Raw genomic sequence first — 16,132 nt, 5'->3', positions numbered from 1 at the left:
TGCAAGCACATACACATCGGGTAACAACCATCTCTGATGCTCTGACAATTCAACCCAACAACCATTGGCATCCAATTTACCCGTACTCAAGAAGCCCTCCCTGGACCAGAGCAACTTGTCCAACTATCGCCCCATTTCGTTGCTCCCCTGGCTGAGTAAACTGCTGGAGAGGCACGCCAACAATATCTTAACAGACTATTTGGAGTCCAACTGTCTGTTGCGTGCCTCCCAGACAGGTTTTCGCCCTCAACATGGCACAGAAACCGCTATGTTAGCGGTTACAGAGGAAGCAAGAACGACTTTGGATCGGGGAGGAAAGGTGGCCATTATCCTGTTAGACCTTAGCGCCGCGTTCGACACGGTGAACCATGCCACGCTATTACACCGACTGGCGGGCATGGGCGTGTCGGGCGCGGCTCTAGACTGGCTTACCTCCTTTCTGAGTGAGCGCTTTTTCCAGGTCTTCGAGGGTGAGATAGTCTCTCCCAAACACCCTCTCAGGTGTGGGGTCCCTCAGGGCTCCTCCCTGAGCCCGACCCTCTTTAACGCCTACATGGAACCTCTGGACAGGATAGTCCATCCCTTTGGTGTGCGTATAGTCACCTACGCGGATGACACGCAGCTTGTGGTCTCGTTAGACCACGCAGATGGATCATCCGACACCTTAGGCCCCTGTCTAGAGGCTGTTGCCAGATGGATGCAAGCCTCCTGTTTGAAGCTTAACGGGGAGAAGACAGACATCATTCTACTCGGAAATCCCTCCCCGTCTGCTCTTGCACCCGTCTGGCCACCATGTCTTGGCGCTCCTCCTGCCCCCAAGTCCCAGATAAAGAGCCTCGGGATCTGGCTTGACACCGCCCTTGATTTCTCGGTCCAGGCTACTAAGACTGCCGCCACTTGCTTTGGACTAATGAGGATGCTCCGGCGGGTGCTCCCTTTGCTCCCTTTCCAGGCGAGGAGGACCATGGTCCAGGCCCTGATTCTCTCTCGCCTGGATTATGGGAATGCTCTCTACCTAGGAGCACCGGCTTCGGTACTGCAGAGGCTTCAGGTCACACAAAACAGTGCGGCCCGCCTACTGTTCAATCTCTCCCGTCGGCAGTCGGCGAGGAAGGCTCTGAAAGACCTCCACTGGCTCCCAATGGCTGCCAGAGTGCAGTTTAAAGCTTTGTGCATTATGCACAAATCCTTTCACCGTGTAGGCCCAGCGATTCTGCACCCTTTGGTCACGCCTTATGTCCCAGCACGCCCCCTTCGGTCTGGTACCTTGCAGCTGGCCACCTCCTCTAAAATTAACAAAGCCCGTTGGGGTGGCCGCTCTTTTTCCCATTCGGCGACCAGACTTTGGAATGCCCTCCCCTTTGCCATCCGAGGAAATAGCAACCTCCTCTCATTCAGAAAGGCCTTGAAAACGCATTTGTTTGCTAAATCCTGCTGATCTGCCCCGAGCCTGCGCTAAACCATTTTATCTTCAAGCGCTGCGAGGCCCTAGGGCAGTTATGCGCTATACAAATGCAATTTTTCATTTCATTTCATTACTTTCTCTCCACACACTCAATTCTTTCTCTGTAGCTTCAGCTTGAATAGACTTTACACTCTCTATCGTATCTTCACACATTCCAACATCACCAACCCATCTTGCAGGGCCTGCAACATACATTCGACTCATCACATCCCTCGCTGTTTCTTTTGCAATTTCATCAGCAAATGCATTTCCACGACCAACATCATCAGTCACCTTCTTGTGTGCACTGCATTTTACAATTGCGACTTGCAACGGCAAGGTAAGTGACTCCAGAAGCTCATTCACCAACTGACCATGCTGTATCTTAGCTCCATGCGAAGTCAGAAATCCACGTTCTTTCCACAATCGTCCAAAACTGTGAGCCACACCAAATGCATACTGGCTGTCGGTATATATGGTCACTTTCATTCCTTTCGACAACACACACGCTCGTGTAAGTGCAATCAACTCTGCTGCTTGAGCTGAATTATGTGGGATACGTGCAGCTTCAACAATTGTATGCAAAGTCGTGACAGCATATGCTGCAGTCGTATCACCATTCGGAAGCTTGAAGCATGAACCGTCCACCCATAAGGTACCATCACACTTTAGAAGAGGAGTGTCTTGAAGATCTATACTCCCTTTCGTTTCTTCTTCTGTTCTGAGAAAACAATCATGCTGTTCAGAAGCATCTAACTCTGCTACAATAGGCAACAACGTAGCTGGATTCAACGTGTTGCATCTCTTTATGTGCACATGACTAGCTAAAAGTGTCAACTCGTAACCTGACAATCGAGCACTAGTTAAGTGCTGTGTCTTGGTCTTGTTTAACAACGTGTCTACTGCATATGGAACCATCACAATCAATGTATTATTCATCACTAAACCAGCAGACTGTCGAATAGAAACAGCTGCTGCCGCTGTGGCTCTTAAGCAACTCGGCAATGCTTTAGCTACCAGGTCTAAAGTCGACGAAAAATATGCACATGGACGCTGCCTGTTCCCGAACAACTGTGTCAACACTGACAATTCACAACCTTCTTTCTCATGGACATACAATGTAAAGGGCTTACTGTAGTTGGGGGTACCCAACACAGGAGCCGAACATAATGCATCACGCAATTCGGAAAAGCTTTTCTGACACTCTTCAGACCATGGAATGGGATTCGGTGTATCTTTACAAGTTAATGCCACCAAAGAAAAATTTGGTATCCATTGTCTGCAATAAGATGTAATACCCAAAAAAGCACGCACTTCTCTCTGTGTCCTTGGCACACTCAATTTCGCTATTGCCTGAATTTTTTCTGGAGTCAGTTTCCTTCCCTCCTTCGATAAGAGATGACCTAAGTAGGTCACTTCTTGTCGACAATATTGCAATTTGGAAAGGGACACTTTGTGATGCAAATCAGACAAATGATGCAACAATGACAACGTGGCTTCTTTACAGATTTCCTTAGTATCTGCAGCAACGAGCAAATCGTCAACGTACTGAATAAGGGTAGCGCCATCAGGTAAAACAATCGTATCAAGCCTGACTATATATCGATGGACTTTCACAGTAGCCTTGGGGAGCACGTTTGAAGCGGAAGCTTCGACCTCCTAAACTGAATCCGAAAATATCCCTACTCTCGTCGGCAATCGGGATGCTGAAGAAAGCATTCTTCAAGTCAATCACCGAGAACCAAGTGGCGGAAGCTGGAATCATAGTCAATAGGGCAGTGATATCAGGAACAACTGGAAATTGTGGCACAACTATCTTATTGACTTCTCTAAGATCAATCACGAACCTGTACACAGGTGGCTGAGAAGGATCAGTACGTTTCAAAACAGGCAGAACAGGACTATTGCAAACGTTGCCTCTTGTCTCTTCAATTACATCTTTTTCAATCAAATCGTAAATGATCGCTAGCAATACTTTTTCACCTTCACTAGAAATCTTGTATTGGGAAATGCGTGGCATTTTAACATTGGCTTTCAATGTCACAACATATGGCGGTATTTCAAAGAGACCTACATCATTAGGACCAGTAGCCCACAAAATATCGGGAAGAAATGACAATTCTGTCGGAAGTTTGTCCCTCGACAAATACATTGGAGAGATCACTTTCTTACCCAGTGTAAGTTGTACTCCCGAGGGAGAACAGTACAAAGTCGCATACAATCTTTTCAACAGATCCAATCCTAACAAGTTTTCACCACAACCTGTCGTCAGAATAAGGGGTGCTTCGAATTCGCAAGGTCCAACAGAAAGGGACATAGGACTAGAAACTGGGTTCCTAACCGGGGCGCCAGAAAAACCTACGGAAACATTCATTTCGCCAGACAAAGGTGCGCCAGGGAGTTTTGAGTGCATAATAGAACTCTTTGTAGCACCAGTATCCAACAGAAAAGGCTCAGACACACCTGATGTAATCACCTCAACATAAGGTCCACTCTGATCTACTGGAACTGAAACAACTCCCTCTCTTTGTCTATGGCTGTCCTAGCAATCATTACCTTCCATATGCTCATCTTCTGCATAGTAGTCATCAGCGTAGTACTGAGCTGTCCTACCAGACGCGTTGTTCTGCTGATCGAAACTATTCATTGAATTCTGAGACGGAAAGGAACGCGCGTTCTGGGGGAAATTTCCACATCCTCTACCTCTAGGCGCTTGTGAAATACCTCGACGTCTTGCGATAGAAACACCATTCATACGTTGCAACAAAGCAGGGCAGCTACCTTTAAAATGACCCTCTTCCTTGCAATATGCACACTGATTAGGGCCTACAGGAAAACGTTGTTGAGAAGGTTCTAACCTTTGCGAGTTTCTCTGATACTGTTGAGGCTGCTGATAGTTACTCTGGCCACCACGTGGCGGATACGCCTGTTGTAACAGAACCTTCGTTTTTAACTCTTTAGTTTTCTTGTCTGCTTTATCCTTCTCATCTTTGTTTCTTTTTTCATAATACTGTGCAGTAGCCAATATCTGTGCTGAAGAGGAAACGGCCACGAACTTTCTGAATCTTTTAGCTTCTTACATAACTCGGGAAGCAAATTGTGCACAAATTTGTCAACAAACAACCGTTGACCACCTTCTGTACTCATATCTTGACCACTGTGGTCGATGAACGTCTCTTCAAACCTGGTGAAGAAATCAGACACCGTTTCATCTTTCTTCTGCTTACACGCAGACAATTTATCCCAATTCACACGCATCGCAGGCATTAAAGTTTTCATGTAATTGATGATCCTACCAGGGAGGTCTGCTACTAAAGGCTCTGGTTTAGCACCACCAACTTGTCGATCAATTGCAGCACTAATATTAGCCCATGAGTCACCTAACTCCTGATCATGATCTGCATGACGAATCTTTCCCCATAAAGGCTGTGGAACAACATTTCCAAACAACATGTCTATATCGGCTAAGTTCATAATGCAAGAGCCTGCAGTCTGTGACAATTCCTTGTAATACCCTGCAGGATTTTTACGGGGATCGGGCAATGTTTGTTTAATGGCCAAAACTTCAGCTCGCTTCCATGGAACATGTACCCAGACCCGCTGAAAGTGAGCTGGTACGGCATCAATGTGATTAGCGACATCAGCCTGAACTGCTTCCTTCCATACAGGAGGAACTTCTCTCATTGGGTACTGTCTCACCTTCTTCTTAACGGAGGAATCAGACTCAAACAACGACCGAGAAACACCCTCACTCCTAAACGACAACAATGTCGCAACTGCTTTCTCAATATCGGAACCCACAATTGTTCCCTTTGCAAACTCGAACCGTACACGGCACAACTCAGGCGGATTAGGCTCCAAATCATTTTCCTCTAAATCCTCACAAAGAAAAGTACACATTTTCTCAAAAACTTATCTCTGCTTCGGTGCTTCCCACTGATGGAAGACATCCATAACAGACTCTAACTCATATCTCATCGGGCCGGTAACCCATTTATGTGCCAAATAATTCAATGTTTCCTTCTCCCTAGAATCAGGCAGTTGGCTACGTAACTGTTTACGCTCTGAGACAGGGGTTACACTTGGTGCTCCGAAGAGAGGATACTGAAGGCTGGCAACAGTGCTAGTCATTCTCTGGCGAACAGAGGGAGAAGTCGATGAAAGGACAGGCGGAAAAGCAGAGTGAGGCAAGGCAGACGCAGAGGCAGTGTCAGGAGGAATACCAGGAGTGGTAGTCGATATAGTGGTCAGAGTTGTAGGAAGTAAAGGCAGAGCAGATGTCAAAGTCGGTGGTCCTTGAGGAGGCTGCACCGGAAGAGTAGGAGCCAACTGAAGAGGTGCTGGCGGTTGTGGAGGAGCAGGATGCACAACAACCGGGGGTTGCACAACTAAAGGTTGCCGAGGTGCTGTAGCACTCTGCGCATAAGGGGGTGGCGAACTCAACAAATGTGACATTAGGGGGTCTTTTTCAAGGTCTTTTGCTGCATCTTGCTGAAGAGGCGGCAAAGCAGGGTAGCATTTATCGATCACCATTTTACGTTGCCTGTGCAACTGCTCACTTGCCTGTTCCTCTTCGTTATCTTTATACTGCATAGCAGCTTGCATTATCGAGATACCCCTTTCTCTCTTATTTTTCTTCGCTAACTTAATTTCCTTCTGTTTGGCTTCCTTACGCCATAGGCGGAAAAAGTCAAACATCGCCGGCCGGGCTTTCTTTTTAAAAAGTTTAACCTCTAGATTATCTAGGATCTCCGTGTCAAAGCTACCGTATTGGGGCCATTTTAAAACACCATCTTTTCTGGTGTATCTGATCCACACTTCATTATATGTGATTGGGCCTACTCCATGTTTCACATACAGTTCATAGGTGGGAGTTCCAATCAGAGGAACCGGACACGAGTCCTCCAATCGGGAATCCCTATTACAACCAAGACAAAACAAGTTTCAAGGCTGCTAAGACCAGGCATCTTCGCTCTCTAGTCTAGCTTCAAACTTCAAAGGATTATCGAATACGATATTCTCGTGAATACACGAGTCCTTCGGCTTTGGTACTTGCAAGTTCCAAATCAAAGATCCCAAAGGGATACCCAAACTAAGAACCAAACTAAGGACTGGGAGACGCTCCACTTATACTTAACTGAGGTATCGATGACGTCACCAGAAGACTCGTCTATCGTTTCGCTCTACCAAACGGTCAAAGGTCCAAAACAGGGCAATAGTCAGGGCAGCAGTCTTTCGTAGCCGTCGGGAAGCGGGGAACCTCGCAGCAAAGACTTTCCGACCACGTCGACATGCAGGGGTCGATGAAGTGGCGACCTTCCTCCAGAATTTTCACACGAAGCTCCTCACGAACCTCAGACTTGGACCGGTACCGCTGATATCGCCCTGCGTTGGGCACCAGATGAAGTACTGGGTTTTCAGAACCCAGCGGTGCCAGGGGTACACCCTAAGACTTCGGGTCCTTCCTGTTTCAGACTACAGAAACTCAGAGTCTTCTAGGTGAAGTCAAAGATCGAATTTATTGGCTGCAACCAAGTAACAGGCGTCCAAGTACAACACGGTGTATATTCTCAGGAGACTGCTCAATCTTACAAAGCCAGCCTTCTCTTTTTATACAAAATATTACGCTTTAGGCAAACATTCTTTGTTTTACAGTTGATCATTCACATATTTCCACTACAAAGAAAAAGCAGAGTCATGATGACAAGCCCATATTTCAGTTTGTCCAGCCCATAATCAATTATCCGGCAAGGCCCAGTATTTTCATCAGATATCGACGGGCCCCCAATAAAAACGGGCACCTCCTCCTCGTAAAGCAGGTCATAAAGTAGGAAGCAGGGACAGGTGTGTGCAAGATTAGGTGTGGTTTGTGTGCGATGAAAGGTTTATGGCATGTTGTGCCTTGATACTATCTCGTTCGGCCACTGGGAGAGGAACTGACCGAACAGGTTTGGCCTTGGGCAGTGGAGTCAGCTTGCCCAGGTCGCAGAGAAGTCAGGGAAGGTGTGCGTGTCCTTCAGGATTGTGTTTGGCCTTAATCATTGACCTATGTGAGGGCAACTCACAAAATGGCTGCCGTACACAAAATGGAACCCGAGGGTTCAGGACGAAAACTACGATTTCAAGGTGAAATCGTCACTCGAATATGACGAAAATGCTTGTGCATAGTGTACTAGCCATTCTCGGTCTTCTGATATAAAAATCATCATGGTACGACGATGTTTATAACACGGGTCCAGAATTTCAAGTACCACAGACCCTCCTTTTGCCCTTACATAGGCAATAACCTATACTCATGCTAATCTGAGTCCAGGTCTATATTCATAAAGTCATTGAGATGTTGCTGTAGCATCATCCTATTACTTAGCTCGTCCCTTGATACAGGTTTCCTTACACACAATGTAGCACAGAGGCCACATATTGCAGGAGTTTATAACACGGGTCCAGAATTTCAAGTACTACAGTAGTCAGGAAAAAAATAGGCTGTTTTGTCTTGCCTTTCTCAAGGCTGTGTCTCTGTCTCTACAACTGAGCAGTCGGACAATGATGGATCTAGGTCTTGCCCCTGGCTTCAGCAGTGCTACTGGCACTCTGTGTACCGTTTTCACTACAAAGTGTTGGGCTAAATATTTTGGCTTCACCGTCTCTCGAAATAGACCTTCTACATAATGTTCCACCTCTCTCCCCTTACTCTCTCAGGAAGTCCCACAAGGCAACATTACTACCTTTCAATCTCCCCTTAGCATCTTCAGCGCGGGTGTTTAAGCGATGTGCAGCCTCTATGAGGGAATCAACTTATGTCTGTAAAGATTTTTTTTTTAGACTCAATTTTTTTTAATGAAAATGTACACTCAGTCATCACATGAACTTGTAACATCTTTGCCGCATAGTTCATTTTCAACAGTTTTTTTTTTTACATTACATTTTGTCACAAACCCTCCCCCTCGCCCAGGCCTTTTCTGCACATCCTTTTCCCCACAGGCCCAACCATTTGCCCCAAACCTTTTATGCTTATTTTGACAACCCTGGGCTTCATATACTGGCTGTTCCTATGCGGCGCACCAGTCCAATCTCCTTTTCCATTGGAAGATCGCCCCACCCCCTTGTTATTATACGCAGATGATGCCGTCTTGATGTCTAGAACTGCTAATGGCTTACAATGTCTATTAGAACATTTTGGCCAATACATGACAAGCATAAGTTTACAGCTGAACATGGAAAAAACATTTGTAATGTCATGTGGAGGCAAAAGACAAAAGTGTAGACTTCATGTAGACTTCATGTAGACTTCATCATGTGGGTGGGGTTTCTATAAGCAGAGCCCTTCTTTGCACATCTTTAAGGTCTTGAAAAGTTTGGATATGTTCCCCCTTCCACACGTCCCCCAGTTAAGAAATGCTGATGGTTTCTTATTTCTGAAACCCTTCTAGGGCCCGACTTCCCCGATCCAGGTACCTTGCCACAATGGGGTCTGGAGTGTAAGTTTGGTCTCCCAATGAGTAAATTGGAGTTTTGCTCGCCATGCTAGGAGAACCGTTCTGGTAATCGTTGGGATGGTGTGTGAAATGGGTGAGCCATAAAGCATCACATGAATCCGTGGGAACACCACCTCGTTAAGCTCCAGTTGATATGCCAGATCTGACCATCCCCCTGTGAACCATTCGTTGATTATCAGAAGCCGCGTCACAAGGTAGTATAGGTAAAGATTTGTCGTGCCTAAACCCCCATCATATGATGCCCCTTGACAGCGGTTTAATGACACTCTTGGCCTAGATTGTCCCTAGAGGAACGATTTCAGTAGTGCGTCCATGGATTGAAACCATTGGCGTGGGAGATGAAGCAGGAGGTTTTGCATTATGTTAAGGAAGCGCAGTAGTACCATTATTTTATATAGTGCAGTTTTCCCCATTGGGTTTTATTGCAGGGTTTGCCATTTTTGTCAGATCCTCTTTGGCTTTCTTCACTAGGGGGGATCAGATTGAGGGCCCAGGTCAGCTCTGGGTGATGCGCTACCTAGATGCCCTGTTAACGAAATCTAAGTCGTCAGATGGGGATGCTGGTTTGCCAGTCCCAGTAATGACTTAGCCGGGTTGAACCAGAGGCCCTATACGTCATCCGTGTACAAGGCAATGTGGTTGCTGTGGGATGCATTCCACCACCAGCCCTGGATCTGGGCATCTCCTCTAATGAGACGAGCGAAGGGTTCAATCTCTAGGGCGAAGAGAAAGGGGGACAAGGGACAGCCTTGTCTCGTCCCACTCCGAATCAAGAACTCTCATGAGAGGGTCACATTAATCAAGACCGAGCCGACGGGTTAGAGTATAATATTCTCACCAGCCCTCTAAAGTATGGTCCGATCCCTGCCCTGTGCAGTACTTCCTCCAGGTAGTGCCAATCTACCAAATCAAAGGCCTTCTCAAAATCTAGAGAAGAGAAGAGCCATGTACGGCGACAAGAGAAGCAGATGGGCTAGCGCCACGTGCAATTGTCTAAGGCCGTGTTGTGTGCTACGATGGGGCATAAAGCCTAATTGGTCGGGGTGTATCAAGACGGTAAGCACTTGCTTGAGGTGGACCGCCAGAATTGTGGCATATATTTTGACTTCCACATTAATAAGGGAAATCGGTCTGTAGTCCGAACTGGAGGTAGAATGTGGGTTTGCCTTCAATATGGCCACAATCGTAGCCATATCAATGCCTCTCGGGAAGCCTCCCGACTCTATTGCTTCAATGCATAGGGGGTGGAGGTGTGGAGTTAGAATCTCTCTAAATGTTGAGTAGTATTCCGCCGGATAACCATCTGGTTCTGGTGTTTTACCAGCGGCTAGCGCTAGTATGGCTTGTTCCACTTCTTTTGTAATGGGTTGCTCAAGAGCCCGAACATCTGCCTCCAATAGTCGTGGGAGTAGGATGTCCCATAAGAAGGCAGTGGCCTCTCTCACCTTTGGAGTCTGGGCGCAGGAGTAATGGATTCGTAATAAGTTGCAATGGTTTGGGCTATGGCCGCCGAGGTCTGATGGGTGCTCCCGTTAGTGTCAATATTTTCGGGAATTATCCGGTCCGCTAAAGGGGCGGGAGGCCAGCCAACATAAAAGCTTACCGTTATGTCCCCCCAGGAATAAATGCGGGCCATAGAGGACCTCCACATTTGCTTGGCTGATTCCAAGATGTGACTAATCTCTTCCCATATGAGTTCAAGCTGGCGGGCGTCTGTGCTGTCGCTTGTCGCGCCTATTTTGCACCCCAAGCGGAGTACCAGAGCCTCCAGGTGGGAGAGACACTCTTCCCTGGTCTGGCGCGTTGCTTTAACATACCCCCGAGCGAAACCTCTGATGGTGACTTTACCTGCCGCCCACAGTGTGCCTGGTGACCGTACAGTACCTTCATTACGTTGAAAATATTGTGTGATCACCTCTTTTAAGGCTTTTCTACATTGTCTGTCCTATAAGAATCAGGCGTTCAGGCACCAGACTGAGCGCAGTAAGTCAGAGGACCCTCCCATAGAGAGGAGTATTGGCAAATGATCAGAGAGCCCTTGAGCAAAGGCCTAGACTTCTGTTACAATGCTGCAATCAGGGTCAGCCATGAACATCATGTAAATGCGAGAATGGGAATGGCGGGCTGCAGAATTGTGAGTATAAAGATGGGCATAGGGTTGGGAGGCCCATTCCAATAGCTGTCAGGCACCCAAACGTCTGCTAGAAGAGGGGGTCCCGGTAGCATCTTTGGCCGGGTCCATACCAGCACTGAAATCCCCTCTTATCACCGTTGGTCCTGGGGAAGGGATGTCGACAGGACCGCAAGATCTTTAAGAGAGGTCTCTAGGAGTGTGGGGCGCATATACACTGTTACTACGTTAAGGGTGTATCTCTCCATCTGCCATGTGAGAGCTAGGAAGCGGCTCTAGGGATCCAGTGTTCTCTGTGACACCGTGATTGGAACAACGGAGTACAACGGAGGAGAATTGCCACCCACCGAGATCCCCGTGCCAACCCCGCATGGTATACCCTAAAATATCCTGGCAGGCTAGAAAGGAGCATTGGGTGACCAAGAGGTGGGTTTCCTGTAGTATATGGATCCCGGGGGCTGAGCGTTGTGCATATTTCAGGACTGTGGCACTGTTCACCTTATCTAAGAGACCATAACCCTTCCAGGAATGGATACGCAGGGCGTCTGCCAGTGGAGGGGGGTGCCATTAGTGGTATCATTATAAGAGCAGTGGGTGGTGTACTCCGGTGCACGTGGGTCTGTGCCTGTCAAGCCCATTAGTGGAGCGCGGGGAGTTCTCAGTGGCAGCCGAGCATGTAACGTAGAATAGAGGTCATGTGTGACTGATGTAAATGCGAACTGAGTAGAGTGCAAAAACTTAGAACAGAAAATCCCCTGAACAATCCCCCCAACCATCCCCCCTCCCAATACTTCTTGACCTGAAACTTCTGTCACCCTAACTCGAACAATTAGAACAGATGTAAGCATTACAGATGGAAGACGCAGTAGTGGACCCCTCCATTGTGCAGGATATGTCAAGTCTCATTAATGTAAATTATTAAAGCGTGCTTTAAAAGCCGACCCTGTGCTCACTCGCACTTGTATCTAGCATCTTATATCACTGGCCTGCGAGAGAGGTCTGTTTCACCGGAGTCTCTGATCGTGCGGGCTGAGAGCCCCTCTGCGACGTTCTTTCCTCCGGTCCCTTCTGCTGCGAGTTTCCATTTCGCTTGACCCCGGCAAGGAATGTGGGTACTCCTCTATGTGCAACTCCCGGTTATCTTGACAGGGTCAGACCGGTGCCTCTGGGATCGCTTACTCCTCCTCTGTGTACCTGATGACTTGGCCACTTTGGTGTGGGTGTTACGCTGTTTCAGAGACGTTGCTGTCTCTCTCGATAGGGTCATTCAGTAGCCCACGTCCAGGCCTCTTCTGGGGTTTCGAAAGAGTGACTCTTGTTATTCAGGATTACTCTGAGGTGGGCTGGAAACAGGAGTCATTATGAAAAATTCCGTGCCTGCAGTTTCTGTTTAACCACCATGAAGGATGTCTGTTGAGCTTGGTCTTCTTTCGTATAAGCCGGAAAAATCATTACTTTAGTACCTTAATAAGAGAGGTCTGTTTGAGAACATGCCCCCTGTAAAATAGCATCCCTGTCTTTAAAATTGAATTTGCGTACTATGATTGTTCTGTGCGGAGGCTCAGGGGGCGGTTAAGGTGCCAGGTTGCAGTGGGTCCATTCCACTACAAACCATGTGGACAGTCACTCAAGTTTTGATCCAGTTTTCAATAAAGAGGGCCACCTGGGGCGGTTCCGCCCCCTCTGGTAGGCCCAAGAAGTGATGATTGTTCCTACGGAAGTGATTTTTGGAGTCCTCTACCCTCCTATAAAATTCTGCCATGTGGGACAACAGACATGTTACTTGGGCCCTCATCGTCGCTATATCACCTTCAACCTTCGAGATTCGGGATTCCACTTCAGTGATCCGGGCTGTCGCCTTTCGGAGGTCTTGTCGATTGAGAGCAACGTCCACGCGTATGTCCCCTATTTTAGTTTTGACTGAGTCCTTAGAGGTACATATGGCCTGAAGGATGGTGGCTAGGTCTCCCTCTGACAAGGTTGTCACGACCTGAATAAAGCCATTGGAGCTCGGGTGACCATGCAGGTTGGTTTGGGAGTCGGCTTCTTCCCCTTGTCTTTGCCCATGTCCATGCTGCCTGCCCCTGTCCATACGTTGCCACCAGCAGGAAAAAGGGGGAAGGGGGGCAACGGCCCCCCAGATTCTGTTATATTCGATTTGCACCCATTGATTCCCTCGCCCCTCAACAAGGTCCCCAATCCCGATCCATCAATCAGCAGTGCAAGTGTTTTGTGGAAGCCTGCTCGAGGCTCAGTCCCACGGCTTCAGCTGCCCGCAAATTACTGAAACAGATGTCACCTTTGAAGTACAGGGACAGTCCTTGCCCCCTTACTGCTCCATTCTTCCCCAGAGATGTTATTCTTAATAGGTTGCGGTAGATGTGTGAGGAAGCCTCCCTCTCTTTCATCCCTTTGTTTTGGCTCTCCGTGAGGAGTTTCCAGCTGACCCATTTGCAGAGATTTGCAGCGAAACCCCCACATCTATGACAGACAGACCAGACCACAAAGTGCCTTGGATAGTTTGGTGCTAGCAAAAATTGCAGCTTCAATCGACAATTTTACCTCAAGCCAGCAGATTACCTGTAACAGTTAGGCAATATGAAGGAACACAGCCACATTTATGAAGGAACACAGCCACATTCATCGGTGTCATCTGTACCTTCAACAAGATCATCTCTGTGACCTGGTATGAGCTCTTTTTTTGTTTGATGGAGGGGACATGACTTTTAAGATCCACAAAAGCAGATTCCCTCCTCCCCAGCCAAGGTGGAGTGTTTGCTGTGTCCAAGCAGCTTTGCATTCCCAAACTCTGAGCAATGTGCCTGTGTGCAGCAGAGGAGCAAGGGTCTTTGGCAGGGTTGGGCTGAGTCAGTCCATCCTCTCCCCTTCTTTCTTGCGCAGATGAATATAATCACACTTTCTAGCCAACAGTTACAGCCAGTGTCTCTGTCTGACTTTTGGGCAATTTGAATTTCTAGATAACCATTGTATCTTTGCTACATGCCTAGAAATAATATCCCACTGTTTACCCAGGGGCAATATGTTAGATTTCACACTGACCTTGTCTTTACGATATTCTTATTTATAGGCGCTTGGGAGCACACTAGTACTGGCTGAGCCTCCAATGTAGGGATAACTGTGAGCATTATTTGTGCTCTCTGCGTTTCATAAATAGTATTTAGCTGTGTGTATCATGAATGAAGTTTTTTCTTGCTTTTCAAGTAAAACACTAACTGGACAATACGTTATTAACAGGTATTATTTGCTTGATTTAGTTTTGAGTCTCTACCCCGCACCAACTCCCTCTGTAATCCGTGGACCGCCCTGGTTAGCTATCCTGAGGGCCATGTGTCAAACTGCTGTACTTGGTGTTCGGTTTTGGGCCCAGCAGTTAGATAGGCCCCAGTACCACAGCGATTAAAGGCACCATTGTCTCTGTTTGAGCCAATCGAGATGAGCAGGAAGGGTCAGTAGAGGATAAGTGCAGTGTTTCCCCTTGTGATGTGTTCATTCGTGTGGAAAGAAGCAAAAAGTGCCTACATTTATATTCAAAACGCAAAACTTCTCCAAGTCTCCCACAGCCCCCCTGGCCTTTAGCAATCACAGCAAAATGTGTGGAAAAATATTTGGGCCCCACAAGTCACTCACAGACTCCAGACTCTGGGGCCGATTAGGATGGCGGACGGACTTGCGTCCGTCCGCCACCCCTGAGTAGGAGGGACCGTCCGCATGGGCAGCGGCGGTCCCTCCATGGCAATTAGGATGTGACCGCCACCCTGGCGGTCACATCCTGTATGTTTTACATTGCGGCGGGTGCTGCTTGAAGCAGCACCCGCCGCAATGTAAAAAACGAAAGCTGTGCATTTGCATGCACAAACGGCAGGCACCGCGCGGTGCCTGCCGCTTCGTGCACGCAAAGGCAGGGGGGTACCATAGGTACCCCCCATGTGCACCCCCCACGCAACCTTCACCCAGGGGGCCCGCAACGGGCCCCCAAAGTGATTGTCCGTATGCTTTTCCACGGCGGAAAAGCCGCCGCGGAAAAGCATTACTTTCCCTACATCCTAATATGGCTGGCGGTGTCTGATAGACACCGCCAGCCATGTTAGTGCTTTTCCGCCGTGGTCGCCTTCCGACCGCGGCGGAAAAGAGGCGGACACATTGTGAGACCCACCAGCCATCCTGATTTGGCGGTGGGTCTTTCAGGCCTCCTCGGCGGATTTCCTGCATACTCCGGCCCGGCGGTGGCTTCTGCCGGCCCGGAGTATGCGGAAAATCCGCCATCATAATGACCCCCTCTGTGCAGTAAAAGAAAAATTCTAAATTCAAGCAAAGCTCTGGTTGCCAACCCATCTAAAGCCACAAAGATCCATAATGCCCAGCACAAAATGTTCAAAATTCCCAGGAAAAATAGGTTGGGCCACCACCCAACTCCCTACAGGCACATGCCTTCTACAAAACACAAAAATACACATTTTTAAATAATGGCCAACACTTTCCACCACAACATCCAAGTCCTGAAATTGTATTGATATCAATCTGTCATCCAAAGACCTGGAAAGTATATTTGTTTGTAATATCCAGCAATACATTCAAGGATAAATGCATTCAAAGTCATAGTTTCGTTTGTGGTCACTGCCGTAGTAAATGTAAGATTCATTACAGAGAAGAGGAAGCCAAAGGTGGAAAAGAAATATCTGAGAAAAAGTAAGACCTGCATACTTTATAATGATATATTTGTTTCAGCTACATAAATGAGCATAAGGAAACTAGGGCAAGACCCTATACCAATAAACCTTCAATATGCATGTGCTGTAGCATTTACTGAGCCCCAAAACTAGCGGAAAATGTGAGTATCTATAATGAACTTACCACTCTTGGTCCTCTGATGGACCTTGCTAAATGCAGAGAGAGGTTGGATTTAAAGGTTCTCAACAGTAATCCTGCAAGGACCAGGAATTGGACAACTGAATTACAAAGTGGATATCAAGCTCATGTAGAATACTCACAAGACAATAATATAAAGGTAGAAAATGACCTCTGCAAGCCCAAATTTCCTGA

General features: G+C 47.5%; 1 protein-coding gene across 1 annotated transcript in view; it reads left to right on the top strand.

Moving 5' to 3' along the window:
• The window catches only part of LOC144762755 (uncharacterized), an 842,179-nt gene that overhangs the window by 482,638 nt on the left and 343,409 nt on the right, over window positions 1-16,132 (top strand). The window contains exon 24 of the mRNA XM_078648006.1: window positions 15,716-15,778. Within this exon, the coding sequence (XP_078504132.1) occupies window positions 15,716-15,778 (63 nt within the window). The remainder of the gene's footprint in view (window positions 1-15,715; window positions 15,779-16,132) is intronic.

Source organism: Lissotriton helveticus, chromosome 6, assembly GCF_964261635.1.
Source record: "Lissotriton helveticus chromosome 6, aLisHel1.1, whole genome shotgun sequence".
Taxonomy (NCBI): Eukaryota; Metazoa; Chordata; class Amphibia; order Caudata; family Salamandridae; genus Lissotriton; species Lissotriton helveticus.
The sequence above is the reverse complement of the archived record's forward strand: the minus strand, read 5'-3'. Positions and strand labels throughout refer to the sequence as shown.